General features: G+C 47.5%; 1 protein-coding gene across 2 annotated transcripts in view; it reads right to left on the reverse strand.

Annotated features, from left to right (window-relative positions):
• Mle (dosage compensation regulator mle) overlaps window positions 1-27,287 on the reverse strand; it is an 84,571-nt gene that overhangs the window by 31,636 nt on the left and 25,648 nt on the right. For both annotated transcript variants that reach the window (XM_077682303.1, XM_077682304.1), the window contains 9 exons: window positions 25,573-25,650; window positions 20,887-21,006; window positions 19,125-19,196; window positions 12,667-12,808; window positions 12,480-12,562; window positions 8,758-8,914; window positions 8,556-8,659; window positions 3,108-3,206; window positions 1,553-1,762 (listed from right to left, as the gene is read on the reverse strand). In XM_077682303.1, coding sequence (XP_077538429.1) covers window positions 1,553-1,762; window positions 3,108-3,206; window positions 8,556-8,659; window positions 8,758-8,914; window positions 12,480-12,562; window positions 12,667-12,808; window positions 19,125-19,196; window positions 20,887-21,006; window positions 25,573-25,650 — 1,065 coding nt within the window. The remainder of the gene's footprint in view (window positions 1-1,552; window positions 1,763-3,107; window positions 3,207-8,555; window positions 8,660-8,757; window positions 8,915-12,479; window positions 12,563-12,666; window positions 12,809-19,124; window positions 19,197-20,886; window positions 21,007-25,572; window positions 25,651-27,287) is intronic.

Here is a 27,287-nt window from a genome sequence, read left to right on the forward strand (position 1 = left end):
CAACTGCTTCATGCGGCGGCCATGTTTTCCAATCTTCACCGCACCATGATGGCGGCGCCCTGTAATGTCGTTCCAGAGATACGGCGTTCCGAAAATTGCCATGACAAACTAATTGCACAATTAGTTTGTTGTCACATGAATATCTTTTCTACGGGACTTTGCAATAGTTTTCGATGGGAAAACTTTAAAAACTCACATATGCAACCCGACATTGTGACTTTCGAAAAAACTATCTCGGGGACAGTTTTATGTGGTTTTTTTATTGAATGATCAATCAATTAAACCTTTACAAACAGCATCACCTTGGAGTTGCTGGAAAATTATGCCATAAGTAAGCATTTTTCCTCATTTAAACTGACGAGAGCGTTGAAATCCTCAATTCTCAGAGTGTTTTGGAACAGTTTGGCGCATTTTTTTGCAATTTTCAAGCTTTTGGAGCAGCCTGGCGCAGGAAAACAAATTTGTATCAAAACTGCGCAATATGTGGAGCTGTCTCACCCCTGCAAGGGCTTCCAGAAGCCTTTGCTGGCCCTTTTTCAAAAGTCCTGGCAACATTAAAACCATTTTAATGCTTAGTATTGGTTTGTGCAAGGCCACCTGGTGCAGAGCCAATGGAAGAGGAGAAGAGGAGGCTCTAGAATAGTCGGCGCTTGGCCAGCTCATTTTTGATGGTCCCGACTGCATTTGTGTCCTGTCTGCTGCTCCACAGTTAGAGGTAACGATGGATGCCTTGCTTTCTACGCATGGTACGAGTCGTCTTGTGCGAGAATACAGACACAAGAAAAGCGAAGCTATGCAACAAAGGCATGCAGTCACAATGGATGAGAAAAGGTGAAGCGGTTTGGCAACACTTCGCACAAATGCTCATCTCAAACCTTTCATTAGTGCCCGCCTGATCATAATGTGTAGTGCAAAGAATGGCCTGCTGAGCCAAACCTACCTGCACTGTACAAAATGGGACATTTTTCATAGTCAATAGGGACTGTATTGAACTGCATTTCACATTCAGAACTGGTAGTTCAACTCAGGGGTGTGCATGTACAAACGCGACATTTAGTCTGAATTTGGGACAACTGGCATGCATGTTAATCCCACACAGGGGCGGTATTCCCGTAACTGTCCCTTTTGAAAACGTCCCTTTTGCGCCCCTTCCTCGTGACGTACTTCCGGTTAAGCAGTGAGCGTTGGCAGAAGGTTTGCCCCGCTTGCGTTACGTCACTTCCGGTTGTTTGCTTTTAGCCAATCAGGGCTTGCCAAAAGGGACACTTTTGAAAGGGACGCAAAAGGGACAAAACTCGAGAATACTGCCCCAGATGGAAACATCGAAAGATACTCTACGATTACAAGGCCCCGCCTTGCCCCCGTAATAATAAGACAGCCCGTGTGGCCCACACTGAAGCATGGCACCATGCTCGATACACCTAAAGATGGCTACCCTTTTCCCGAGTTGAAGTTGATTACCACCAGCCAGTGCGGCCTGTTATTTCACGCCCCCCTGACAGAAGCAAAAGGCTGAAAGCCCGCAAGCAGAAAGCGCACACACAATACGAACCTTGGTGACATCTTCGGGCACTGGCCTGAACACTTTATGCTGGTCTTCTCGAGGAATCTGCGAGTGCAGAGGCAAGATCTGATACTGCGAGGTGCCAAAGGTGGGGTGCTGCTGCAGGTGCTTCAGCAGGGCAAAGATCAGGTTCCACCCCGGCAGGAAGATCAGCACGGCACCTTTCTCCGGAAGGTTCCTGATGTGCAGCAACAGTGCCTGCAGCGAGACCAGCGGGAGTTGCACCCCCTCGCAACCAGCAGTACGAGCAGTCGAAAGTGGCTGCTCCCCAATGCTGCCACTTGTGATGCCTACAGCGTTTGAAATGGCTCCACCAAGCTACAGCACATTGACAGAAATGCCCATGAAGCAGCCATTACTACAGCCAACAGGTGGTAGTCACGTGAATCATCCCACAGGCAGGCACGCATGCAACTATAGAATTGCTCCCTACGTTCCATTAAACAACCAGTCCCCCGACCCCTGTTGAAAGGCAGCATGTGAACTTAATCAGTGCAAAAAAAAAAAAAAAAAAAAAAAATCAAGTTCTGTATTTGCTTATCCCTAATATTTAAAACATGCGAAAAAAAATTTTAGCATATCAGCCACACTATTGACCAACTAATGCATACTTTTATCTATGTAAAAAAATACCGGTCAACTACACCCTGCTCATCCAGATAACGAAGGTGCCAGTGTTAACTTTTTTTCGAGCCTAAACAGTGAGCTTACCAAAGAAAATGAACCCATGGGGGGGGGGAGGAGGGGACACCGCTGTATTGCATGCCATATCCAGGGAGCTGATTGCTTGCAGATTGCTGCTAGCTCAACAGCAGCCCCCCTCTAGGTTGTGCAGGGCAGCGGCTTCCATCTCACGCTGTTCTAACCTTTGGGATCCAGCCTTTCGAAAGGCAAGCACACTAGCGATAAGATAAAATGGCAAGGGTTTTAATGAACACTAAAGCCGTTTAATTCGTTGCCTTTGACAGAAGCAGAAAGTTGCGATGATGGCTGGTGAGGACACATGCTTCACCGCACTGCGTAAAGCTTTATTTCGAGACAAAGTCTGCAAAGTGCCCACACCCCAAGTTCGATCGCAAGTCCCGTGAAGCCGCACCGCCTCACGGAGATCAGGAGATTGTGACAAGTGACTCCGAGTCCTTTAAGGAGTCCATCACTGCATGCCACGTCGTTAATGACAGCTCAACAAATGTGTTCTTACTTCTTGCTCCCTGCGGAATGCGACTGACACTAAACATCATCTCGCTGTTGCCTCACATTTTGCGGCATCGCTCAGGAGCACTTCCAATGCAGCAATGCGTTTTGGAGCAGGATGGCACAGGAAAAGTGGACTGGTGCAGCCCCTCTACCCGTGTGTTAAGTACTGCTGTATATTTACGGCAGCAACTCTAGCAGGGTTAATTAAGCCCCTTGTGGGCAGAACACAGGTGCCATTTCAGGTTATCCGAAATCAAACAATCTATGCAATGCGAACAATTTAGGAACCAAGCTTTCCAGGTTGCCATGCATATAATATTACCATGCAGACACCGAATGTACTCACCTCTATCAGTTCAAAAGACAAAGTCTTTTCATCCAGTTGAGCCATGGCCGTCTTAGTGGAAGGCTTGTAACGAGGGTCTATCACCTTGTTCAAGTTCTCCTGAAAATAAAATTGAGGACACACAAGCAGAAAACAAAAAAATTTACTTCAGCGGTAACAGGAAGAAACTACGATGGTGGCCAGTATCTGACTGGCTGAAAAACATGCCATAAAACATTTCCGTAGCTCATTTTACATTTCACAGTAAGGTGATCTTTGGTAGCCCATAAAATAGATAAACTACAAGCACATATACCTGGCTGGTCATACTTTTGAACATTAAAAATGAAAGCGAGTTTTTGCTTCCCAAGGAATGTGTGAATGCAATGAAATCTCAGTTTTCCACTAAACTTCAAACTTACGGCTTACAAAAGCAAGGCACACAATTTTTAGGCACGAGGAATAGTGACTTTGGTAACTTCAAATTGAACGGTTTGAATATTAGTGCTTTTGTGAACCATGAACTGTAATCATTTTCTAGACAGTGAATACTAGACATAATCTTTACAGGGGCCATGAAGACAAAATGCAAGTTTGGCTCATTATAAAGATTGCCTCGTTAGAATAACACGCACATTACTTATAACGCAAACTTCACTAAAATGAGCTACAGTGTAGACCGCTTATAACGTATGTCGCGGGAGCCGCAAAAATCCGCACTATAAGCAGTACCGCACTATAACCAAAACGTGCGCGAATTCAGCCAAATTGCCACCTACCTCTCAAGTCATCCTAAATTTTTTATCACCCAAACGCACAGCACCTAAAAACGAAGGCAGGGTCCTTATTTCGTATTATTTTTAACATCAGCGGCTGCTGCAGGGTCTCACACATTGCAAAAGCGCGGTCTTACAAACGGCGAGTGCGGCTTTAACTTCCGTTGTGTTTGTGTTTTGAAAGACCATGGCTGCGTTTTCTGCGTCTATGAAGATGGCGCAGGACATGATAAGAAAGGCCAGCGGGATTTTTTTTTTTTTACCCCACCTTGTGTTCACGATGCCGAAGGCGGCTGCTTATCAGCGCAACGTACTGGTGGTGGAAATCTTCGCGCAGCTCGCTTGTTCGGAAAGAGCGGTGGCTTATCTGCACAACGTTGTAAAGCGTGAACCGCATGGAGCGATTTCTCGCGAAAACGTGCAGCGCACGCCGCAGGCGCGGCGACGTCGGCGCGGATACAACTGGCGTAATGTGTGCGGCGCGGTAAGAGGCGGCAACATGGCGTCGGCACTGGCCGTGAAGCGGTGCAGGCAGCTCCAGCGACCACTTCTAACCGCTCGCTGAAATGCCGCATGAGGCGCAAGCGAAGATGCTCATGCAAGAAAAGAGCTGATAATGTGACCGCACAAGCTGCTTGTGAAAGTGCCCATCAAAAAACACCTCTCATCAAAAACATCAAAAAACACCTAAACACCTCTGGTGCGGCTAGCCGGCTCTGAGCGCTTCGAATCTCCCGACATTAGGTGCGCGTCTTTCCATTGGTGCAAGTCGTCAGGCTCCTCCCACTGCCACGCGAAGAAGACACCGCGAGCTTGGAATCGTAGACGCGAGCATGAAAAAAAATGCACGCGCAACGCCGATGTGCACAATTCATGTGCGAAAACGGGCCATGCGGTTCACGATTAAGGGGGGACGAGGGTCTTAAAACTAACTTTTTTATTTATGAGTAGAAACTTATGAAAATTTGCACACTGATGTGCTTTTCTCTGTAGATTTCAAATATGCAATTATATTTGAGCTGGTGCTGTTAGTTCAAAAGTTATCATACAAAGTCGAAACCGCAATTAGGTAATTTCTTACGCAGCTTTAATGAACTTTCGCATTGCATTTTGTCGCTTTTAATTACATGAATGGATAGCCAGAGAGTTCCCATACCCGATGACATTCTTCGTTTTTCTCTAAAGTCACGGCATCCTAAAAAAATATGTCAAGTACAAAAAATGGCAGTATTGGATATTTTGGCTCATCAAAATAACTGCAAGTCATCATTTATGCGTAGCCTAAACAGAAAAACTAAGAATGTCATCGGCTGCCTCAGGCTGTACTGAAAAAAATGGTACCAAGATTGACCTTATGAAGCAAAAATAAGTTTCCAAAAAGCTGCGTAAGGCTGAGGGAAGTGACCAAAAATATGAAACTGAGAAAACTGCATTTGAAGTTTGGCCATGTGTTATGAGATGAACCATCAGTAGTGTAGCTTCAAAATTTCCCAGTAACAAAGACATGTTCTTCCCATTTTCAAATCTGTCTTTGGATTCCAAAAATGTCAACTAGAACTGGAGATACAAAAGGCCAAGTAACGGACCCCAACAGGAATTTAGCAAAATTTATCGACTTCGAATCTGTTGGCATTTTGTTAGCGTTGTGAAATCTGGTGGTGTCTTGCTGGCGTCGTGAAAACTGCAACAGTCCTTCGTGAAGTGCCATCATCTATTACAGTGCACTGTGGTACCCAGAATATTGTGTACGGCAAAAGTGTGAGGGTGAAACTTGCTTTAGGTGCCCCCCTTTTTTGTTCTTTGGTGAGGCTATTTCATTCGCGGTTTTTATGCTGGAAGTTTGAGAGGATACAGGGGTGGGACACTGCGCAGTGCGTTTTCCGCAAATGCATCATGTTGTTGGCCCTCAAAAGAGTCTTTTGGGGAAAATAAATGTAGCTGGAAGGCAAACTTTCTTGGCCTCAGGGGATAAACCCATAGACGCCTTTTTCCTTCAAGCCGTGCATGGTGCGGCTATCTCCATCGGACATCACGGTTGTGTACTGCAGCCCATTCTTGGAGAGCGAGCGCTTGAACATTATCAGGGCTGCCTCTACCTCCATGCGTCCTGCACCACAGTCAATGTTTCGCTGACACTCATGGTCTGCCAGCCAATCTTCGTAGCCCTCATCTGAAGCTTTGGGTCTGATGGTGCAACCTAAGCAAAAGTTATAGAGGACTACATGATCAATCACCAAGCCGGTGTACACTCCAATGATGTAGCCCACTCCAATGTGTGACAACCGTCCCTTTGTCATCCACGTGCCATCAAACATATCATCTATGTTGTTTGGCGGCTGACCAAGGTGTACAAGTCCTTGATGGCACGCACACTATCAGCTTCAGAGGCTGCTGCAGTGTCCTCGCAAACCTGAACCACTTTCCTCAAGTGCGCTTGGAATGTCTTGTGGTGCAGGCCTCTGTGGGACAAGTTCATACCAGCACAAAAATCTGAAAGAGCAGTCACCCCCTTCCCCATGCTTTGAATACTTTTCAAAGCCCTCATATTCACTTCAAAAAGAGTGATATTGCCAGATCCTTCGGTCCTTGGCGAGGAAAAACGTTCCACACGGTGTTCACAAATCGAGCACGTCACCTCGAGCTTCACGGCGAGGCCGTACTGCCGGTCAGGCTTCCTCAAATCCGGCGCCGCCAGCCCGCACTTGCCGCACCTGACGTGCGCGAAAAGGTCCTTCAGCATTGCAAAATCCACTAAGACAAAATCTGTGCCGGATTCTTCCTCTGAGTGCGCCAAATCCACTTCAAGGAGGTCGAATTTCCGCTGCGTTGCTGACTTAGTCTCCGTTCCGCGCTTGACCTCGTCCGCGTGTTCCGTACGCGCGGCGATCTCCTCCGCCGTGTAATACCTCGTGTCAAGCCGGCAGGACGTGCTTGGACCAGGTATGGATTCCGGAGGTGGTTGGTCAGGCGATGGGGCAGGCGAGGCAATACGAGGCGGCGAACGATTCTCATCCGGCGGAGTCGAGCGGCCCGAAGTCGCACCACGCGACCTTGGGATAGGCGGACGACGCTTTCGCTTCCCGTGCGCATGAAGGGTCGTCTTCTTCAAGCGTGCGTCTCCTGGCATCATTCACGAAAGTACGCGATGGAAGAATTAGAAGAAACTGTAAAAAAAAAACTGCTCTAAGCGAGCGCTGCGCCAGAAGAGCGGACTCCGTCAGACGCGCGTAGCAGACGCCATGATGGCGACCGCCATGACAGCAGTCGCGCCGACCAATGGGAGGGGTCGTATGGCGAACTCAAACCGCGCGCGCCCGCTCTAGCCAATCAGCGGCCGAGAAGGTGCCTTCGGAAAACTGGCAAGGCCGGTCGTTCTACTCAAGCGACGCCATTTTGAGATATCGCAAAATGCGCACAAAGAAACAAGCTTCAAAACAAGACCAAGATGGCGGCGATCGGTCGGCTGCTTCGCCCGCGGGGCGCGCGGGAATTTGAAGCAACTTTTGCCCAATTCTGGGCATTTCGTGGCCCTCGAGGCGTTTCAAAACATGATTTTAGAGTATTTCCCGATGGAATTTCGCGTTGATATTTTGAAGGCAGGTGCTTGAAGGTACAGTAATTCCAAAAATTGGATTTTCTCAAAATCGATATTTTGGCCATTTTTGACCATTCTAAGACCCGCATCCCCCCTTAATAGAAACAACTTGCCACGCGCGGACGGGGAGTCGGTCGCTATCTTTTGAGGTGCATCAAGCAAGGACAGCTGTGTTTATCACATACGCGCGAACTAAAGGGTGCCAATTTTTTTCTTCTTTGTCGAAGTTAGAGAAGAGCAAGGGGTGCGCGCTGCGTCAGATGGCCGATTTCATCGTTTTTTTTTTCTTTTGCTACCCTAAAACGATGCCCCAGCGGCACCGGTCAATCAGCAGACCCGCCGAAAAACCGCACTATAAACGGTATTGTGCTTCGGCCAACCGCATCTTAAGCGGTATGCTGATGCATTGAGTTCTATGGGAGGCAAACCGTTAGTCACAAAAACCCGCGTTATATCTGGTCCCGCACTATAAGCGGTTACGTTATAAATGGTCTACACTGTATATAAAATTTTGCTACACTGTGACTATTACATTCCCATTCTCGACGTTGATTGACTATTACATTCCCATTCTCGACGTTGATTGTGCTACTGTCTTTAACACGTTGTTTTCATCAGTTTTTATTAAGGAAGACTATTCCAACATTCCCCTTTTCGATGACCTTGATGCCCATATATGCAACTGATTTCCATTCCTGTCGAAGGTATTGAAGCGCTAATAAGCAACGAAAAAATATCTACATCCGCAAGAGTAGATAATATAAACTCAAAACTTCTAAAAAACACGAAATCAATTTCACGCATGATCTTATATCCCATATTCACACTGTCATTATCTTCTGGCCAGTTGCCTAGAGACTGCAAAATAGCTAAGTAGTGCCAATACATCAATCTGGAAATAAGAGCATGATGCATGCACGCCGACAAAATAGCCCCTCCAATGGTGTTTGCATGCACAGTTTGAATGCTACAAAGTGGCCTTCAAGGCTGAGCTGTGCTTATAATTGTCTCCGAAACCCAAGTTTCATTCTGTAGAACTAAGGATGTAGCACTCAGCTTCAGGTACTCTGTTGAGCCCCTAAATGGCCCAGAACTCACATCAGGTTCATCTGTGTCAATATCGTCATCATCCCTCTTGCGCTTCTTAGAGTTGGGAGGAGGCACAAAGTTGACTAGTTCAATGCAGTCTTCCAAGAAGTACTCTGTAACAGAAAACAGCCAACATTTGCAAAGTAAAGAACCAGTGAAACAAAAACACTGCCGAAAATAGAAGTAAAGCTCAATTCAATCATTCAATGACCTTGCACAGGGTGTGCCCGTCCTTCAACTTCAATGATGGGGCAGTCCACAAAGTACGATTGGAACAGTGACACGTCAATGGTGGCAGACATCAGTATGACTCGCAACTGGGGAAAGGCCTGCACCATGTCTCTGATCACCACCATTATGAAGTCAGTCTGTAACGAAAAAGAGGGGCCAAATGAAATCACGAATTCCCCACCAGTGTGAAATGGCATAATTTCAGGGGGCATCACTAATGTCCACTGAGGATGCAGTTTGCGTTTGCCCACTAAGAAGAGCAGGATGAAGTGAATGCCTGAACATTAGTGAAAGTGGTAAACCTGAATATGCTTGAAAACTTCCCAAAGCGACAGCCTTTTATACACTGTCCCTTTGTGCAGTGTCGGCAAAGCTATGACATACCCCGTCCCCACAGTCAGTCAACAGGGGAGAGGGCCTGCGACGTAACTGGCAATAAACCAATGAGGGAGGCAAACGTATTGAGGCACTGCATGTGCCCCTACATCACGTGCACTTGTGTGGTCTGCTGAATGAGCAGGAACCAGGTGACGCACGTTAGGACCATTTCCTTCTGTGCACTGTTGCAAATGCTCGTTAACACCCAGCAGGTTTAAAGGGGCCATGAAGACAAAATGCAAGCTTGGTTCATTCGAAACATTTCTTCGTTAGAATAGGCAGTTTTAGAACAGGGGAAGCCGGCGTTGGGGGCCCCCAAGAAGTTAGGGGAACCCAACCGCAGGGCGCTCGCGCGCGGAGAGTTTTAGGAGAGGGGCGCCCCCAACTGCCCGCAACCTGCTTGCGTTGCTCGGCTCGGGTGATAGGAACTTTAGGCTTAGCATCGTGGCGGATATTTCATCGCCGCTATCTGTGCAACTGTGAATGACAATCCGTGACACAACTTTTCACTACACTATCATCCCCTTTCTCGCATGTGGAACTTCATTTCAGCTACAATTGCCGTTTGAGCGATTGGTGACCATGACGTCTGCCGTAGCCATTTTGATGCTTGCGCGCAGGTAGCGCCGTCTTTCGGCCCCTCGGCGCACCACGTGCCGTGGTGCTGGTCGGACCGCCGAACCACCACGGCCGGTCAGTGTAGGCTTAGCATCGCAGCCTATATCTGATCGCCGCTTTGAAAATAACAATCCCTAGCACAATTTTTCACCCCACTAACACCTACTTTCTCGCATGTGGAACTTCTTTTTAGCAATGAGATTGATTGGAAGAGTGGCGACAAGCTGTTACTACCGTGGTCTGCGCCGGCTTGAGCTGCTTAGTGGGCCGAGCGAACAGGCGCGGCCGGCGTATGCACGGAATCTACAAATTCAGCTCAGCGATCGTCGTAGTTGGATTGAGTGGATTGAGAAACGAGCCGCAGGTTTCGCTTCAGCCATGGTTCCCCGCAGTCTCGCTGGCTGCGAGAGCGACGCAAGAACGCAAGCTCCAGCTTTGGGGCGCCTGCTATTTTGGCAAAATAGCATGTGCGCTAAACGCAAACCCAAAACCCCAAGGACGACTTGGGTTCTGCGCATGTGCAGTACGGCGCCCCAAGGCGCCTGGGGACCCCGGAGAGTTGGGGGCCCCTATTCTAAAACTCCCTAATATAACATTGACACCACTTTTAACGCAAGCTTCACTCAAATAAGCTGTATAATGAGGAAAACAGAGACCAGCCATGCGACTCACTAGCGACTTTTCCGCCCTGACCTGATGACACAGTCAAAACTCATTAAAACGAACTTCAAATGTAATAACAACCCCGATGTAATGAACCACATAATTTTTTTTAGCTTAAAGTGTACGCACAAATGTATTTTCAACCTCCGTGTAATGAAGCCTCGTTTGCGGAAATTTCAACGTAACGAAGTTTCATGGACAATTACGCATAAAATTTTGGTTTTAGAAGATTTTGGGAGACGCTAGCACTGAAACGGGGTCTCGATAAAACGTGAACGGCAACAGGGGCCGCCCACTGCCGCGAATGCACCGAGCCACGGAGTCCGTGAGCGAGCGTAGTGCCCACAAGCGCCATGCCTACAAGCTGCGTGGAGGAGTCTGCGAGTCTGGGAAGTATGCTTCACAGAATGGCCACTAGAGAACACCTGCGCCGCCGCCGCATGCTGTAGCGTTGTCCTTCATTCGTGTTCGCTTGTGCTTGTTGGGTTCCATTCCGTCATTCCAGTAGGCGCGCGGCGAAACATGTGTCGCCAGAGGTACCACCTCTTCTCAGCCGCTACAAATTATTGTTTAAAATCTCCCTGCAGACCCCGTGGAGCTGATCTGGACTCCTGCAATACAGGGCTGGAGGGCAACGTGCAGCCATCAAAGCAACTCAAGAACTCGCTATCCGAGCAGGCCCAGCCTCATCCCCTTACATAAAGCCCGATCAGCCCGACACAGCTTGCTTAGCTATCGGGGAAATAACTGCACATTACCACATTGCCTGCCGGCTCATCGTAACCTCTCTCACTCTGAACAACACTTATGGCGCCTTTGGGATCCAGCCTTTCGAAAGGCAAGCACACTAGCGATAGGCGCAAGCTGCACCTAATTCACCCCACCCTATATCAATCTACCAACTGTACCGCATATGGCTTGATGGACACCATCCTTCATACCATGTGGGCATGTAACAAACATCCTTTCCCATCAATCTGTATGACCGAGCAATGGGAGGTGGCACTGGGTAGCTCTAAGCACTATACAACCCCAAACCTTTAGAAGAAAACAAACTTGTATTTTGTAGTCATGGCCCCTTTAAAGGGACCCTGCAACACTCTTCGAGCAGTGCAAGTAAACCTGCGCGACGTTTAGATTACACTGCCAGGACTACCTGAGCCAAATATTACACGTGCACGTGAAGCGGTGAGTGCGCAAATCGCTGTGAAAGACGCGGAAAAACCAACCGCGCTCTCTTCAGTTCTCCTCATTATTCACCCCTGGCATGGCCTCTAAGCGACGTCACTGAGGCCATGGCTGCCCGATCGGCTGTCACTGGTCAACTTCGCGGCTAATTTCTCCCATTTCCGCCGTCGTCATCGCTGTGTACGAACCTCTTCTATGCCTAAACCTGTAGGCACAGTTTTGCCGTTTCTTTGGTGTTTTGAGTGCGCGCAGAGTTTGAGTGATGAGCTCAATACTTCCCTTTCAATGTGACCACTCGACTACAAACGTTTATTGCTTCAAAAACGCCCTACCAGCCCGAGCGCGCGCTTGCGAGCAGGCAGCTATGCCTGCTTTTTTGTGGCACCAGACCGGAAATAGGTGCTTCCACGTTGCGGAGAAAAGGAGAAAACTCCCCGGCCTGTGATATATCGAAGGCCGCCGAAGAGAACGCCGCGAGCCGCCCCCCTCTCCGGGAGAGAGCGCGCAGCTTTCGTCGCGTTGTCCGCGGTCGAGTAGAGAGGGAACTATTACGCGTGATTTCTTATCGCGCATAATTTCGGTGATAGTGAACGGATTTCGGGAGGAGATTGCTGGGACTTTACCCCAAAATACATTCCTAGCGGCCGCTGGTAACTGTAGCAGGGTCCCTTTAAAATGCTAAGTGCAACCGAGCATGCACACTATGATACAAGGTGTGCATAACCCAATGTATGCCTGGCTCTGAGCAGAAAACTGTGTGGTTTGAGCCCTGCAGTTCCTGGCTTATGCAGGCCATCATTTTTAAAGCCCCTTAGGGCCAAAATTCACAGTTAAATATTGCATCTCTAGACTTACGTTGACATCTCGTTCATGAATTTCGTCTATGATGACATGAGACACACCCCGGAGGCCAGCCTCCAGCTTTCTCAGCAGAACACCTGCGCACAAAGTAGCAACCAGGCATTTGGGACTAGGCTCATGTTGAAGAAGGCCAGTTGTGTAAAAAAAAATAAAGGAAAAACAGAGGCAGGGAACCACTCACCAACTGTGCAGAACATAATGGACCCATATGGGCGTGGAAGCACAGACTCAAATCTAACACTGTAGCCAGCACTCTGTCCGAGTTCTTCTGATCGCTCTTCGGCAATTCGTTCTGCCACTGATACCGCACTGATCCTCCGTGGCTGGAAAAAAAAACATAACCAACACTCTCAGTAAACAATATCTTGCCGAAATTTCCGGCATCCCAAAAACAAAGCATTCCTAAAATTTTTATTGCATGGTAAAACAAATCAAACCCCACAACAGTAAAATTTCCAATACCATGAAATATATTTGATTCCCTATCAGTTATATGAATTACTGCCCATCAATGCTTTTTAAAAACTAAGGATTGTATTTTTCCATTTATTTTAGAACTAAAATATGCAAAATTATGCATCAATGTCCTTGAAAATGTGGATACGTCAACATTAACAAAACAGTACTGCATTGTTTACCCTGAAACAGCTTCTAATGTCGCGAAACATACGGCAAAAGTTAATCAACCCAATGGCCCCTACAGTGACAATGCAGCTAGCTCAGGGGAGAACAAGTGAAAAAATGCATGTCAAAATACAGTACAGCTAGGGTTGTTCGTTTTCGGGTAAAACCCAATTTTACCAGATTTTCACACGCCGAACACGTTTCGGGAGAATTGGGTTAAACCGGATTTCTCCCCGAATGGAGCTTTTCAAAGTAAGCGGTCTCAACAATTGTGCACCGACAGTCCGTCGTTCTGAACCAGCACCTGCTGGAAGCAAGCCCCACAAGCACAGATCCCGAACTTTTTGAGTACTGGCCCGATTCTACTGCTCGCTACCTCAGGCTGGCAAATGCCTGCACTGACAGCCTAGCTGGTGCAAGCTGTGACGTCGAGAGAAGTTTCTCCCGGCTGAGATACGCTCGACGATCGGACTGGTCTCGAATGGAGACTGACACGTTGCGCATACAGACAATAATGTATGTAAACAAGGACGTTAAAAAAAAATCGATGACCACCTTTTCGTGAATAAAATGTTTCATTTCATACAAGTTATCAATGCTCTTTACTGTCATCATTATTGATTCATTTCCAAACAAACGCCAAATTTAGAAGAGCATTTGCTAGAAAACCCTGATGTCACCCCCGATTATCAACTTAAAACGAACACCAATTTTAACGCATTAGAGACAAGAAGCTCGTGATACCCTTAAAATAAATTGAGTATTACTCAGTACATCTGCAGATTTAACCCGACAAAAAAAAAATCGCAATGGTTTTATAAGAAACCTGATTTCTCCCCAATTATCAATGTAAAAAATAGCACACGATTTCTGCAACTTGATTTAAAAAAAATATAAATCCACAAAACGAACAACCCTAAGTATAGCCCACTTATAGCGAACCCGGTTTCAACGAAATCCAGGTTGTCACGAACAAATATTAATTTCACATTACCATCCGTATACTTGCAATGCAATTCAGTCCACTTTTAATTAATGAAAAATCCCGGGCCATCTCCACTAACGTGAGACCCGGAGAGGGGCGAAGCATGTAGTGTGTGCGCCGGTGTTTCCCACAGCAAAATCACTGCTAATGGGCAATTAGAGACAGAAGGCGATTTTGTTTAAACAATGTACATCAGTAAATTTATTATATGCAATCCTCAACGGCATAGCTAATCCCAGTCAATGTGCATAATGTATTTCTTGGGTTTTTCTCCCTCGTCCTAATGCTCCTGGTGTTGATGAGGCTCCTGCGCTTCCAAGTCGTTGATCGTGCCAAGTTCAGGTAGACGTATACAGCTTGGCTGTAGAAGTCTCGTGTCTTTGAAGCACGAAGCATTCTAGCACGAGGCGTTGGAAAATGAGTGTCCCGATATGTTCCTTTAGTACACGTTTTTGCCCACAGAGGTAAAATGTTCTAGCGCAAAGCGATGGAAAATGTGTCCCAGTGTGCTCTTTTAGTGCGCGTTACGTTCTAGCGCAAGGCGTTGGAAAATGAGTGTCCTGGCGTTTCAGTACTGTGACTACAGTTAAACCTGCGTATAACGAACCTCCATACAACGAATTCCTCTTTATTACGAAGTTTTGATATTCCCCGGCGCTACTGCATAGAGGCATGTGTATTTCTGACCTCTATGTAACAAACTAGCAGCGGCGGGCACCCTGGAAATAACAAATTTTTCCGCCAAATACCTCGCCATTTTGCACCTTTTTTTTTTTTTTTTTTTTTTTTTTTGCGTGATGGACAGCCGCATTCATCTGCTGCGCGGCTGCCCCGGCGCCGACAGCGCGAAACGATGTGATCGCGCACGGCGCGCACAAGCCGCGGCAACGGTCTCGCTGCTGAGCTCCCGCGGGGTGCCGCGGTGCCACCGGCGCCGGCGCAGCCAACACCCTTTCAGTAGAGAGGGTGTGGGTTGCGGAGAAAGAGGAGAGGGCTGCAGAACGCGTCTGCCACGCTCTCCCCTCTTTTTTCAAACTGCATTCTGTTGCTCCCTGGGCGGTGCTACCCGTGCTCGCGGGTCTTCAAAGGCTTTCGCGCCGGCTACCGGAGTCCTCTTCAATACGCTATCCCCGCACCACGTGACGCTAAAAGAAAAGCTCCATGGAGAAAAAAAAAAAAAGGAGGGGGGGGGGGGGGGGGGGGGGCATGGCGTCAGGCGGCCAGCTTTCGCAAGCGAACCTCCTCTGTCACCGCTTTCTCCTCTCTTCACGATCGTCCCGCGCTCTCTCTGTTCTGTGGCTGCGTACTGGAGAAAACACACGCCGCACTCGCTTTCCGCGCTTTCCGTTCTTTGCTCCCTTGTGCGTATCAGTACTCCTCCGGCATTTTTTTATTCGCGCGTGCGAGTCGGCTCTTGCGTCCTCGCATCTAGGAAGTGTGCGGTTGTAAAGATGAGTGCCTCGATAAAGAAACGAAAGACATTGACTCTTGAAGACAAGGTAGCCGTTTTGGACGCCGTTGCCGCAGGTGAAAAGAAGAAGGACGTCGCTGCAAGATTTGGCATCCCGGCCAGTAGCCTGTCGACCATTCTGAACGCCAAAGATTCGATTCGCAGTGCAGTGGAGGCTGGCACCAGCGGCAAGAAGAAGAAGCTGAAGCAGTCCACGTACGCCGACGTTGATAAGGCCGTGTATACGTGGTTTATGGATATGAGGGCTCGGAATGTCCCCATCAGCGGCGCCGTTTTGCAGCAGAAGGCAAAAGACTATGCTTGCATCTTGGGATGCGACGATTTGAAGGCGAGCAACGGGTGGCTGCAAGGCTTCAAGAACAGGTACGGGATCGTCGGCAGGATGATAAGCAGCGAGTCGTCCTCTGCGGACAGCGAGGGTGCTGCTGCTTGGGTTGAGCAGAAGCTGCCAGGAATTTTGGAGCGGTACGAGCCTCGCGACACGTACAACGCTGACGAGACGGCTCTATTTTATGAGATGCTCCCAAACCGCACCCTTACGCTGAAAGGAGACCTCTGCCACGGCGGCAAGCAAAGTAAACGTCGCCTCACTGTCCTCCTGTGCGTAAATTCAGACGGGAGTGACAAGCGGGTTCCGCTGGTCATTGGCAAGAGTGCCCGACCGCGGTGCTTCAAAGGGGCACCCAGAATGCCTGTCACATACGTGGCAAACGCCAAGGCATGGATGACGCGGCACATATTCAGCGACTGGCTGAAGGAGTTCGACGCGGACATGAAGAAGCAAGGACGCAGAATTTGTCTCTTCGTAGACAACTGTACAGCGCACCATGTCGAAGCCCTCCAGCTGACCAACATAGAACTGCAGTATCTGCCCGCGAACTGCACGTCGCTGATACAGCCCCTCGACAGAGGAATAATCAACAGCGTCAAGTGCTCCTACCGGCGGAGGCTAATTCAAAGGCTGCTTCTGGACCTTCGTTTCCAGCGGGAGACCAAAGTGGACATCTTCCGTGCGGTTGAAATGCTTGAGGCATCCTGGCGTGAGACGAGTGCGGACGTGGTCTTGAACTGCTTCAGAAAGGCCCGGATAACAAAAGAGGTTGAAACAGCTGAGGAATGTCCGGAAACTGGAGAGGAGGAGTGTTCAAGCCCGCCCGATCTCGCCGAAGCTTGGGTGTCACTGCGCGCAAACGGAGCAGTGCCGGGCGACGTGCAGCTGTGCGACTTTCTGCATGCCGACGACTGCGCCGTCACGACGGAAGAAATCTCCGACGAGGCGCTCGTCGAAAGTGTTCGAGATCAAGATGACGAGGACGGACCTTCGGAAGTCGAGGGATCACGTGACTTGCCGTCCGCGGCGGAAGTGTTAGATGCGATTGACGTTTTGCGCCGCGTCACGGGATCGCTGGACGATGGCGGGGCAACGTTGTGTGCGTTAATCTCATGCGAGCGTTCCGTGCTGCCGTCCCTCATGAACAAGCAGCAGAGCAAAATAACTGTTTTTTTCCGCCAAATAAATGTTCTAGATGATGCCGACCTCCAGTTATACTTTTGTTTCATTTGTGCATTTTCCCCCCAAATTTTTATACCGAAACTGCATATAACGAAAACCTCCTTATAGCGAAATTTTCCGAGAATTTGTCAGCTTTGTTATATCCAGGTTTAACTGTACACGCGACGATAACAGGGGACGCTTGAGCCCAAGCCCCTAAGGTGCTTCGCTCCTAAAATCTTGAAGGTCCAGCCCGGATACAACGAACAAAACTCGCCCAAAGAGTGCCAAATTCTGTGCAAAAAGGCCGTTAAAAACAGAAAATAAAACAGCTGCTGACCCACAGCTTGCGAACGGCACCTAATGTGAGTGTATAAAGCGGAGAAAAGCGTGCCAGTCACCATGTTCGCACTGCGGAGGAGCAGGATGCCTCACTGAAAGTCATGCTTCATGGGTAGCTCCAAGCAACGCCGCTGACCCACCATAGTGTTGACCATTGAGACCGGCTCCATAGCCACTATTCGCAGCGCTCACTGCTCTTCCAGCGTTTGCGTGCCCCTCGTCTTTTTACTGACATGGTGCTCCCCTGCTGGACAACCATGCCAAGAGCCGGCATATCAACCGTGAAAAAAATGTTTTATCTTTAAATGCGAAACGCGCCATTTTTGATGAAGTCCGGTGTAACGTTAAGAAGTCTGAAATAAGTGCAATAAGCAGTAAGTGCCTGCAGAAAACAAAATGTTACCACTTCATTGAGGCTGCGCCGCTCGTCGTGGTATGTACAAAATGCTTGAGAATAAAAGAATAAAAAATTGTCCGTGTATGCAGCGCCCCCGTTCCCACCGAGGCATAGCGTTCTTTGATTAATGTTGAATTCCAATGGCAGATCCGGAGCGGTCACCTCGCTCCACCGTGGAGCACGCCAACTCCGTGAAGAGCAGGTAATCCGAAGCTGCCTTTGGAACGCAGCCGCTCCCGCCAGAGCAAAGTGCCGAAATGTAACTGGAACAGGAAATCCTTAACATTTTTTGCGTCGCACATTCCTGAAATCGTCTAGTTCCCGCGGGCGTGTTCATCTCGCGCTGCGTGGCTGGGGGAGGCAGAGAAAGCGAGCACTGGCCGGAAGCGCAGACAACGGTGACGTTGGCGACGTCACGTGGCAAAAGTAAGCGCCCTAGTGAGTTCTGGCCGACTCCGCCGATTTCGGCGGAGCAACTTTTCTTGCTCCACAGAACGATCTCGGCTGCGACGGCACCCCCGATCTGCCATTGAAACAGGATTTGGTTGCTCCCGATCTGCCATTGGAACGCGTCTGCTCCAGACAGAGCAGAAAAGTTGCTCCGAAGTGCTCCGGATCTGCCAGTGGAATTCAACGTAAGCAACCTTGGCGCAGTGTGCTCGCTATCTTTGCTCCTTTCCCTTGATGTTTGTTGCTGTGGCCTTAGGGAGACCATAGTCATAGATTTGCAACGTGAACGCTCTCGGAATAAATCGAGAAAAGGAGTCGCATGAATGGTGGGGAGGACGAAGTGGTGCGTCCCGACAAGAGCTCATTACAAGACGTGCACAGTGTATATACTTTTAATTTCTGCCCAAAAATGTCAAGATTGTTATGATCGGGGGTGGAGTACAAGACGGGTAACGATGGTAAAACATCTGTCTGTAGCTAGCCCTTTTATAATCATTTGTAGTGTGTATTTATTTTACAGATATCGGGAAAAGCAAATATAAAAAACTGATTTGTTTCCCAATGTGTGTATAATGTTGCTGCGACTATGCAGGCCACAGTGTCAGGTTTGTTGTCCCCACAGCAACAACAAAAGACTTGAGTCCCTATGGCTTAGTGTGCGAGCAGAGCCCTTGTCTCCACCGTGAGCACCAATTGTACTGTTTTAGGGTGCACTACCTGTATTTACTGGCAATAATTAAACCCATGCCTGGGTCTTTGGTTTCTGCTTAAAGATTAGTATGGCTTGGTAGCTCTTACTCTAGTGTAGCTAGCCAAGGTATCCCCGCGATCCGTAGCTAGCCCACACAGCATACGTCAGAACAAAAAATGTAACCAACCTGAGTCACTACAATGCAGCATTCAGCCCCACGGCCTTGGTTTATGAAAGAGTCCAATATGTACTGCGGTACCTGGAACAATGGAAGACTTTGAAGCTCAATCCATACACAATGTTTAGACAAAAGTCCAAAGGTTACAGCACTAATAGCCATACGCAAAACAACTAACCATAGCACACAGTCCAACAGTGAAATTCTTTATAAAAATTCTGTGGCAAGAAGGTAGATGAAGGTAGATGTTGCTATGTCAGCTCATGCAAGCCATATGGGTTACTGAGAGGTCTTCTAGGATGTTTATCATAGGTAGCAAGTAGAGCACTGCACGGGCCTGATTTTAAGGCCTGAGCCCGGCCCGAGCCCGCTTCGCGAAGCCCGAGCCCGACCCGGGCCCGTAACACCTAGCCCGAGCCCGGTCCGGGCCTGGGCAATCATAAGTGAGCCTGGCCCGAGCCCTGCCCGGGCCCGCCATCTCAAACCCAGGCCCGGCCCAGTAATTTATTTTTTTGGCCTAGGGAGGGCCCGCCGTGTGTGACCAGGCCCGGTCTTTGATGCTGAATAAAGTTTGTTTATTATATTCCGGGCGATCAGATGGAGCATCTAGTCTGTACAAGCACGTCATGAACTAAAACGTCAAACATAAGGGTTTAAAAGTGCACGTAGTTTAGCTTTCACCATTTGCAGTTCACGCCACATTGGCGTAATAATAGCTCGTATTCTTACATGAGAGACACCATCACCTTTGATGACCAGACTCTTGGCAACTTCACGTCGTCGTTTGATTGATTGATTGTAGGGTTTTAACGCGCCGACGCAACGCAGGCGATGAGGCGCGCCGTAGTGGAGGTCTCCGGATTAATTTTGACCACCTGGGGATCTTTAACGTGCGCCGAAATCTCGTACACACGGGCGTTTTTGCTTTTCACCTCCATCAGAAAAGCGGCCGCCGCGGCCGGGAATCGAACCCGCGACCTCGTGCTCAGCAGCGCAACGCCTTAGCCACTGAGCCACCGCGGCGGGTAACTTCACGTCGTCGTGTCGGCCACAAGTTGGTATTGCTTAAATTTTTTTATCCGCATTTGAATCAATGAGTATGTACGCGCGTTGAAATACTTTACCTGCAGTGGTTGTTACGCGGTGGTGTTTCTGTGGCAACGAGTTTGATTCCCGAATACGGCAGCCACATTTTGATTAGTGCGACATCTAAAACACACGTGTACATACATAGACATAGGTGCACAGCTCCAGGATGTCTGAATTAATTCCTTTCCCTCTTGGGCATTCCTTGTAATTGCATCTTTGGTATGTTATACACCAAAATATAAAATCTTGATGCAGTACAAGAAATGTCATTAAAATTGCAGTATAGGGACCATCAGACCTGCAAACCACGTTTTTAAAACAATGCGGACAAATAACAGCAAGAAGCGCGCAAAAATAAACCAAAAATATTCATTTTAATGCTCTTTTCTACACTTCACGTCGGACCTATTAACAGCCGTGCCTATGAATTCAAGCGCGAGCCAGGCCCAGGCCCACGGTGTCGAGCCCGAGCCTGGCCCGGGCCCGCGGCATTGAGCCCGGGCCCGCCGATAATCGACTTCGGGCGGCCCGGCCCGGGCTCGCGCAGTGCTCTAGTAGCAAGTTCAAAGCCCTCATAAGGTATGATCTTAAGGGCACACGCCTGAGGTCTACTGCAAGTTGCTATTCCAAGGCAAACTGACCCTTCGCCACCTCAACATATGCATGCACACTTGCTATTTACCTGCGTCGTTTTCCCGCATCCAGTAGCACCTCGAATAATGACAACAGGTGAGAAGTTTATGGCATCCAGGATGGCGTCATATGAATTGTAGACCGGAAGTTGGTAGCGCTCATCCAACATCTAGAAGAAAAATTTGTGCTTAATTACAAGCTGCCCATAGATATTAACAAATGTGCTCAACTGGGGATGTTGCTTCTAGAACCATGCAAAAGATGAAGGCCATGTAAACCTGGATGTGGCATAAGCAAAACTTGCATTACCCATGTCATTTGCCTTTTTCATAGCGCAACGAGAACAGCAAAAAGCAAATTCCTTGCTGACTCCATGCCAAAAGCAAGCTGTACGGTTTAACAGGAACTCGTCCTGTGTTCCCTTTCCAAGCGCTCATTCCAAGTGCTCGTCCTGTGTTCCCTTTGTTCGTGTCGCGTTTTTCAGTGCTGTGCTTTCGGAAGGTTTCAAAATGAAAAAAGAAACTGGAAGTAGGCCTATTTCTAGTTAACCTAGTATATATAAAAATAGTAGGACACCTAAGGACACTGTATGACGTGAATACGAAAGCACTAGTATTCCATTGCCAAATGGATATACAGTTAAACCTTGATATAACGAAGTCGTACTTGGGGGCGCAAATTTCATTAAATTGAGAATTTCGTAAAATCGAGGTTTCGATTTTACAGTTCATTTAACCAATTACTGTTTAGCCAATGTTGTTCCAGTTTAAATTAGTGCAGTAGCGAAGTGACACAACAGTGTACAAAATTTATGCAGACATACAGCAGCTTAGATCATGTCCCTGTTCTTCACAAAGAGCAATGTGTGCATCTAACCACAGCTAATCACTTCAGCTTTTTAACCAAAATCTATTACACCATAAATCATTTCATAAACAGAAACTGACTAGCAGATTTCACGAAAATACTAGTGCTTTTATAGCACTAGTGAAATCTGTTAGTCAGTTTCTGTCAATTTAAACTTTGACAATCCAATTTTACAACTCAGTTCTATCAAATTTAAGGGGGGACGTGGCTTTCAAAATCAACTTTTTTATTTCTTTGTGGATTTTGATGAAAATTGGCACAGCAACTGGAAATGCTTCTGTGATAACACCATAAAAATTTGAAGTTAATATTTTGATAACTTTTTTTTGTATGAAATTTTCTTTCTGTTCCGCTTGTACCGAGCTTGAGCGGCTTATAAAACACGATAGAAAACTTGTTCAAAGTGCTTTGCATTCCCAAATGAATGGACGAGGTCGTGACAGTTTTAGAATTTTTTTTTTACAACACAGTGTTTTTTAGTTTTCATTTTTTTAGAGGTTAATGTGCAACAGGCATGTCAACTGTGAACGATTATTTGAATAAAAAAATCACAAAAAACAAATCTGGAAAACTAAGAGTGTCACGACCTGAATAGTTCATCAAGGAATGTAATGCAAGAAACGGAATGAAAATAGACCCAGCAGTCACGAAGAAATCCCTGGGACAAGCGACACAGGTGGCAAAAAAAACTGTTTTGAGAAAACGGCTTCCGAAGTTGCAACATAGGTTTCACATATCAAAAGTCGTCACGGTTGTAGCCTTTCATGTCCTTTTGAACATGGGGCTTCTGGAAGGCCTTGCCTTGAAATTGGAGTGCCTTTTCAGCCTTTCTCTTTCCAGAAAACATCATTTTCAGCTCCTCCGTGAAGAGTACCGTAAAAACCCGCGTATAATACGGACCCGCGTATAATACGAGGTGTCATTCTGCGACAGCAAAATCAGAAAAAAAGTTTTCATCCGCATATAATGCGAGGTAAAGACCGCAGAAAACATTTATTTGAACTGCAGTTACCGTACAGTCATTGTCAGTTTTCGCTGGCACTGTCTCCCGATGTCCGTTCAGTAATCGTCAGGTTCGCTGCCGCTGTTTCCTGAAGCCGCCTTGTCGGAAATGTCTTCCCACAGAAAGTGGTCCTTAGTGCCATCAAGGGCGTTCGAGATGCCACATTTCTTAAAAGAGCGACTAACGAGCTCCTCTGGGATGCTGGCGCACGCATCCGCGATCCAGCCACAAAGCACCGCTGGAGAAGCCCGCATCAGCCATCCGGTAGCTCTCACTTACTGGTCTCCTGACCTCATCCACTCTTGGTACCAGGACCTGATGCAGACTTTGAAAGGCTTGTTGATGCAAACGTCTAGCGGTTGCAGCTGGGATGTCATTCCTCCTGGAATGACAATCAGTTCGGTGCGGGGTCGCGCAACAACTTCTTCACGGAATCGGCCAGGTGGCAGCAAAAGGCATCCAACACGAGCACTGACGGGAACGCCCATGAGTGCTCCAGGCCGTCGACACCACACAGACTTTATCCAGTCAAGCACCAGTTGCTTTTTACACCCGCGAATGCTGCGTTCGGTGACGCCGAACAGCCGTCCTGCGGCGCAATTCCTGATGGTCTCGGCACATAAAATAACTTTTCTTTTACTTGCAGCCGAATACTGCCTTCGTGCACCCGACATCGTGATAGACTTGCGGTCAACGTGCCGATCCTTCGCGTGGTCAAAACAATCAAAATGGCGCCGGCAGAGAGAAGCAGCAGCCAGCTAACGCCACCGTAAGATGGCCGCGCACCCACCGCTGAAGCCGAAACTGAAAGTGCAAATTTGTGGCTGAAAACTTTGGGATCCACATATAATACGAGGCACAAATTTTACATAGTAAAATTTGGAAAAAAACCTCGTATTATACGCGGGTTTTTACGGTACATACCCCCCTTTGCAAACCAAACGGAGGGGAGATGGGTTTCAATGGGCTTTCAATGCAAAGTAGGTTAGTTGGTTGGCTGTATCGCACTGGACAACCTCCTTTTGCAGTGTTGTCACCATGGCAACAAGTTAAGCATTTTTTAAACTTAAATTTGAACATTTTTGGCTTTTTTTTCATGTTTTATCTTTCCTGGCACAGCAACTTAGTACTCATAGTGCAGGTGTTCATTGCCAAAAGTTTGCATACCACAAGGTTGAAAATGAGCTACTTTGAAGCTTGGTAGAGTATTCTGCATAACTCCCAACTTCAATGCAAGAGCATATTTTTTTTACTACTTTTGACATTCAAGGCATCCAATATTTCTCGCAGCACAGCCAGTATGCCCTGAGCAATGGTATCAATAATTTCCCTAAAAAAATCACTGTTAAATGCTGCCACAGTAACGTACATTTTTAACGCAGAGAGCATATTTTTATTCTTATATTACTAACTCAAACCTGTTTGCATGAAAATTACAAGTGCACGGGAAACGTTGCGCAAGAAAGGCGATATGGCTCGCGCGCATCGCAGCGCACGCTTACCGCGACATATCGAGCTTTGATTATACCTGATATGGCTGGTCAGGTCGCTTTTAAGATTAAAACTAACGTCGCAGGCATTAATTACAACTACTGGCGTTCAATCGTAACCGGTTGCCCAGTCATGTGATGCTACAATGCGCGTCGGCTATGCCGTGCGCGCCGCAGCGTTTGACGCGTCGACCGTTCCTTTCTCAAGGCTAGCGAGCCCACAGTCAAAACACAGCAATAACTAAGCGTGTAAACATCGCAAATCCGACTAAAAGTTCACTTCACGAACCGCTATCGCAAGCGCGCACACCGCGTCACCCTCCGGGGTCTGGCGACGGTGGAGTCACGCGCACCACGAAGCGTTCGATGACCTCCGCCTTTCGAGCCACACAACTTCCCGTAATCTGGCTCGTTATCTCTGGCATTCCCATCGCGATAACGTCCGTGTTGAATACCCCAGATTGAACAGAAACTCGGCCGAGCGAAGCGGCGAAAATGAACTCAATCCGCTCGCTACGCAGCTCAGGCGGCCGCCATCTTGCGTTGCGCCCGCGACATCCAATCAGGAGGGTTGTCGTTCTGCGCCCCGACCGGAGGACCAATAGCGCTTCAGCATCTATTTCTATCTTCGTTTGTGCGTCGTTTCTTTTCTGCCGTTTGTGCGTTTGTGAATGAACGAAGATAAAAGAGACGAGCGGAACCGGAAAGACGATCGCTCGGCCGATCTAACCATATCAAAACGGCCGCGCCCGGTGGCACCGTTGCGGAGATAGAGCGCTCCGAAAATTGCCGTTTTTTCGCCCTTTTGCGCTGATAGTTTGTCACCGCGCCTGACAAAAGTATTTTTTTATGCCACTTTGCGACGCTTTTCAGCGTAAAAACTTTGCAGACGCACAGAATAGGAAACATAGAAGCCGAACATGCGGGTTACAAAAAAACGATGTTTTGGTCATTTTTCCGAAGTTGAAAGCCGCGTCCCCCCTTAAAGGTTCTGTTACAGTATAAAGATACACATTTCGACTTTGCTTCATTCCATTTTTGTCTGCTTCAACCAAATTTGAGCCCTCCCAAGAGGGTGGAACTAGCATGTCAACATTTTCATCTGTGAGCTGAAACAATCCAGTTCCATCAACTAACTGCACCACCCATTCCATGAACTTTCTTTCAATGGCAACAAGAATGGCAAACTTGAAGAGGGCTCATAAAGTTATATCACTGAAGTAGATGATTTTACAATATCTAATTTCATTATTTACTTATACCAGAAATACTTTACTTCAACAATAAAAAAATGTTTTGCCCGTACCCTAAAATTCATTTTGCAAAAGTACAGAGCCAAATTTGACACATGGGCTTAGACTAAAGCCAGAAATACCTTCTTGAGCTTAGGGTCATGGTCCACCTGATGATTGTAACCGTTCAAGATGTCCTCACTGATTTCGGCAAGCGTTTTCTGGAAGGAAAAAAAAAAAAAAAACACTCAAAATATGCCGTGTTTACAGAAAGACGTGCTTTCAATTCAAAAACACAAGTTTGAACAAGGGCAAAAAAAAAAAAAAAAAAAACTGGGCAAAAGTATTTACTTATTGCATTCCGCCCCCTGGAACGCAATATTTCCCAAGTCAATATGTTTTATGATCAGCAAAAAGCCTCAGCCCATTTAAATATTTAAAGTCAGTGAGCAACGTGCCGTCACTCACTGACTACCAGGGCTGAAGTGCCGATCATGCTCCACAGCTGTAAACGTTTATGTTGTTATTCTTATTTAGTTACTTGGATAAGTGCCCACAAACAGCATGATGCCTTTAATTTTTGCAAGCAAATCAGCTCCAGGCGATCTGCATTGTGCACACTGAGTTGCAACGAAAGGGCTGGTAATGGAATGCACCACACTGTTCAGTGACGTGCACGCGCTTGGCTAGGTGAGAAAACCATGTTTTCGATCTTATCTACTCATATATCACGTCACCATACACAATGTGCACAGTACGAACATTTATCATTCTTAAAATCACTCATCTACAAATGGCAACCTGCTGACAAGGAAGCACGTGCTGCGATGCGGGCCGGCTCGCTGCAGCATCGTTGGTAACAGAATGAATACGCTTCCCTTGCGCCGTCGGCAAACAAGCTGCTCCATTTCATCATTTCTTTCTGTTTGCTGCTGATCTAAAGATAGACACACCCTAGTGTAGCCTCAGGCGTAATCATACCGCTAACGCTACCGTCTCAGCAGCCGGCGGGTGCACTAAGCCTACGTTCGTCCCGGCTTGGTACTTGCGATAAGTCGCTGCCAGACACAGAGAAAAACGTATTCTAGGCCCCTTTCTAATACTGCTCATTTCTTTCTTTTGGTTTTCAATAGATGTATTTACTTTGTTTTTACACTGTGTAGTGCTTTTGCGGGTTCTCCTATGAAAGCACATGCGTCATTACACTGTGATGAGGGTGCTGAGCAGACGACCCACAATGCCCAGCCAATCAGATTGCGCCCCTGCGGTCATGTGCAGCCACTAGCCAATTGGGTGGCCCGTTCCGTCTTTTTTCTACCCCGGCTTCACTCGCAACCAATGGACGAAACGAAGTGGTTCTGGTGGGAAATTGAAAACGAAAACATGCTCTTTTGAATGAGTCCAAGATGGACGCCATAGCGCATGTAGAACACGAGCGGCGAGTCAGAAAAAAATATATTTTCTCGTCAAATCTTCGTCGATTTAGGCAGTCGTCGGTGCTATAAACTAACATTACAGCTCAGATAAGTACTCTTCGGTCTGGATATTGGGCTGGCTAGAAGAAAAATAGCGCTACTTTCCAAAAATGACGATTTAATTCGCATTCTGCACTGCACAGAAAGTGCAGATTCTGTACCTATTGGGGATTCGACTGTCGCATTGCGCACAATGTTATTTTCATTGCTATGTGGGGTTTTCTTTTGTTTCATTATGTACAGGCTACACCTAGGCTATGAAAGGAGGGCTCCAGATTATTTTTTACAACCCAGGGATCTTTAACACGCCACAAAATTTCAATGCACAAGCGTTTTTTTTTTTTTTTTTTCACCTCAATTAAAAAAATGGTCGCCACTTCTCA

Source organism: Haemaphysalis longicornis, unplaced genomic scaffold (genome assembly GCF_048455015.1).
Source record: "Haemaphysalis longicornis isolate Haplotype H1 unplaced genomic scaffold, Haemaphysalis longicornis Haplotype H1 scaffold_1, whole genome shotgun sequence".
NCBI lineage: Eukaryota > Metazoa > Arthropoda > Arachnida > Ixodida > Ixodidae > Haemaphysalis > Haemaphysalis longicornis.